Here is a 978-nt window from a genome sequence, read left to right as displayed (position 1 = left end):
TTTCTTCATATTCTTTTTATAAATTACTATTGCTGCTGCTGCTGCTGCTACTGCTGCTGCTGCTGCTGCTACTGCTGCTGCTGCTGCTGCTGCTGCTGGTTGCTCCTCGCTAACGTAACGCTGGGCCCCCAGGGAAAGCCTCTAATGTTGCTGGGTATAGCTACAACCCGCAGAGAGGAGGGGGGCCCCTGGGGCCCCCTTCGTTCCTCAGCAGGGTACGAGGGCTGCGAGCACCCTAGGCAGCAGACAGGGGCCCCTCATGCTGCGCGTTTGCTGCAGCAGCAGCAGCAACCAGGTGATGCAAGAGAGGGGTAGAAGAAGCGCTCATAGGGTGGGCTCGGTGGGGTCCTCCTGCAGCAGCTGCTAGCTGCAGCAGCAGCAGCAGCAGCAGCAGCAGCAGCAGCAACAGCAGGAGCAGCAGAGATGGCAGCAGCAACAGCAGCAGGAACAGCAGCAGCAGCAATAGCTACAGCAACAGCTACAGCAGCAGCAGCAGCAGCAACAGCAGCAGCAGCAGCAGAGACAGACGCCGTTTTGCTGCTGCACTGAATCTGCTTTCTCCTTCCTATGGGCGGCAAGAGCAGGCCTCCTCGCGCAGTTTTTTTTTCTTTTTTTTTAATAAAATAAATTAAAAAAGAAAATAAAATAATTAATTATTTATATTTACGAAATTAATTTGATGAAACGCAGATAAACACACGGATGGGCTCGTGTGCAGATACCGCAGCAAGTGACCTCACCGGGTGTATAGGCACCTCAAGGGTGCTGCTGCGGCTTTATTTTTTATTTTTAAAACAAAAGAAATATAAAAATATTTATATTTATTTCTTTTGTTTCTTTTTTTTTTATTAAATAATCTCAGAAACTGCACACAGCCCCTAAGAGGACCCCACGAACACCGCAACCCTATTCTTTACTTTTGTTGCATCTTTGTGTTTTATATAAAAAAAAAAAAAATATATTTAAATATAAATGCAT

General features: G+C 47.1%; 1 protein-coding gene across 1 annotated transcript in view; it reads right to left on the bottom strand.

Annotated features, from left to right (window-relative positions):
• The window catches only part of EMH_0068700 (uncharacterized protein), a gene marked incomplete at both ends in the record, with an annotated part of 948 nt that extends 939 nt beyond the window's left edge, over positions 1 to 9 (bottom strand). The window contains one exon of the mRNA XM_013498785.1: positions 3 to 9. Coding sequence (XP_013354239.1) covers positions 3 to 9 — 7 coding nt within the window. The remainder of the gene's footprint in view (positions 1 to 2) is intronic.
• Between the last annotated feature and the right edge of the window lie 969 nt (positions 10 to 978).

The sequence above is a fragment of the Eimeria mitis genome, genomic scaffold (assembly GCF_000499745.2).
Source record: "Eimeria mitis Houghton genomic scaffold, Emh_scaff3709, whole genome shotgun sequence".
Lineage (NCBI taxonomy): Eukaryota > Apicomplexa > Conoidasida > Eucoccidiorida > Eimeriidae > Eimeria > Eimeria mitis.
The sequence above is the reverse complement of the archived record's forward strand: the minus strand, read 5'-3'. Positions and strand labels throughout refer to the sequence as shown.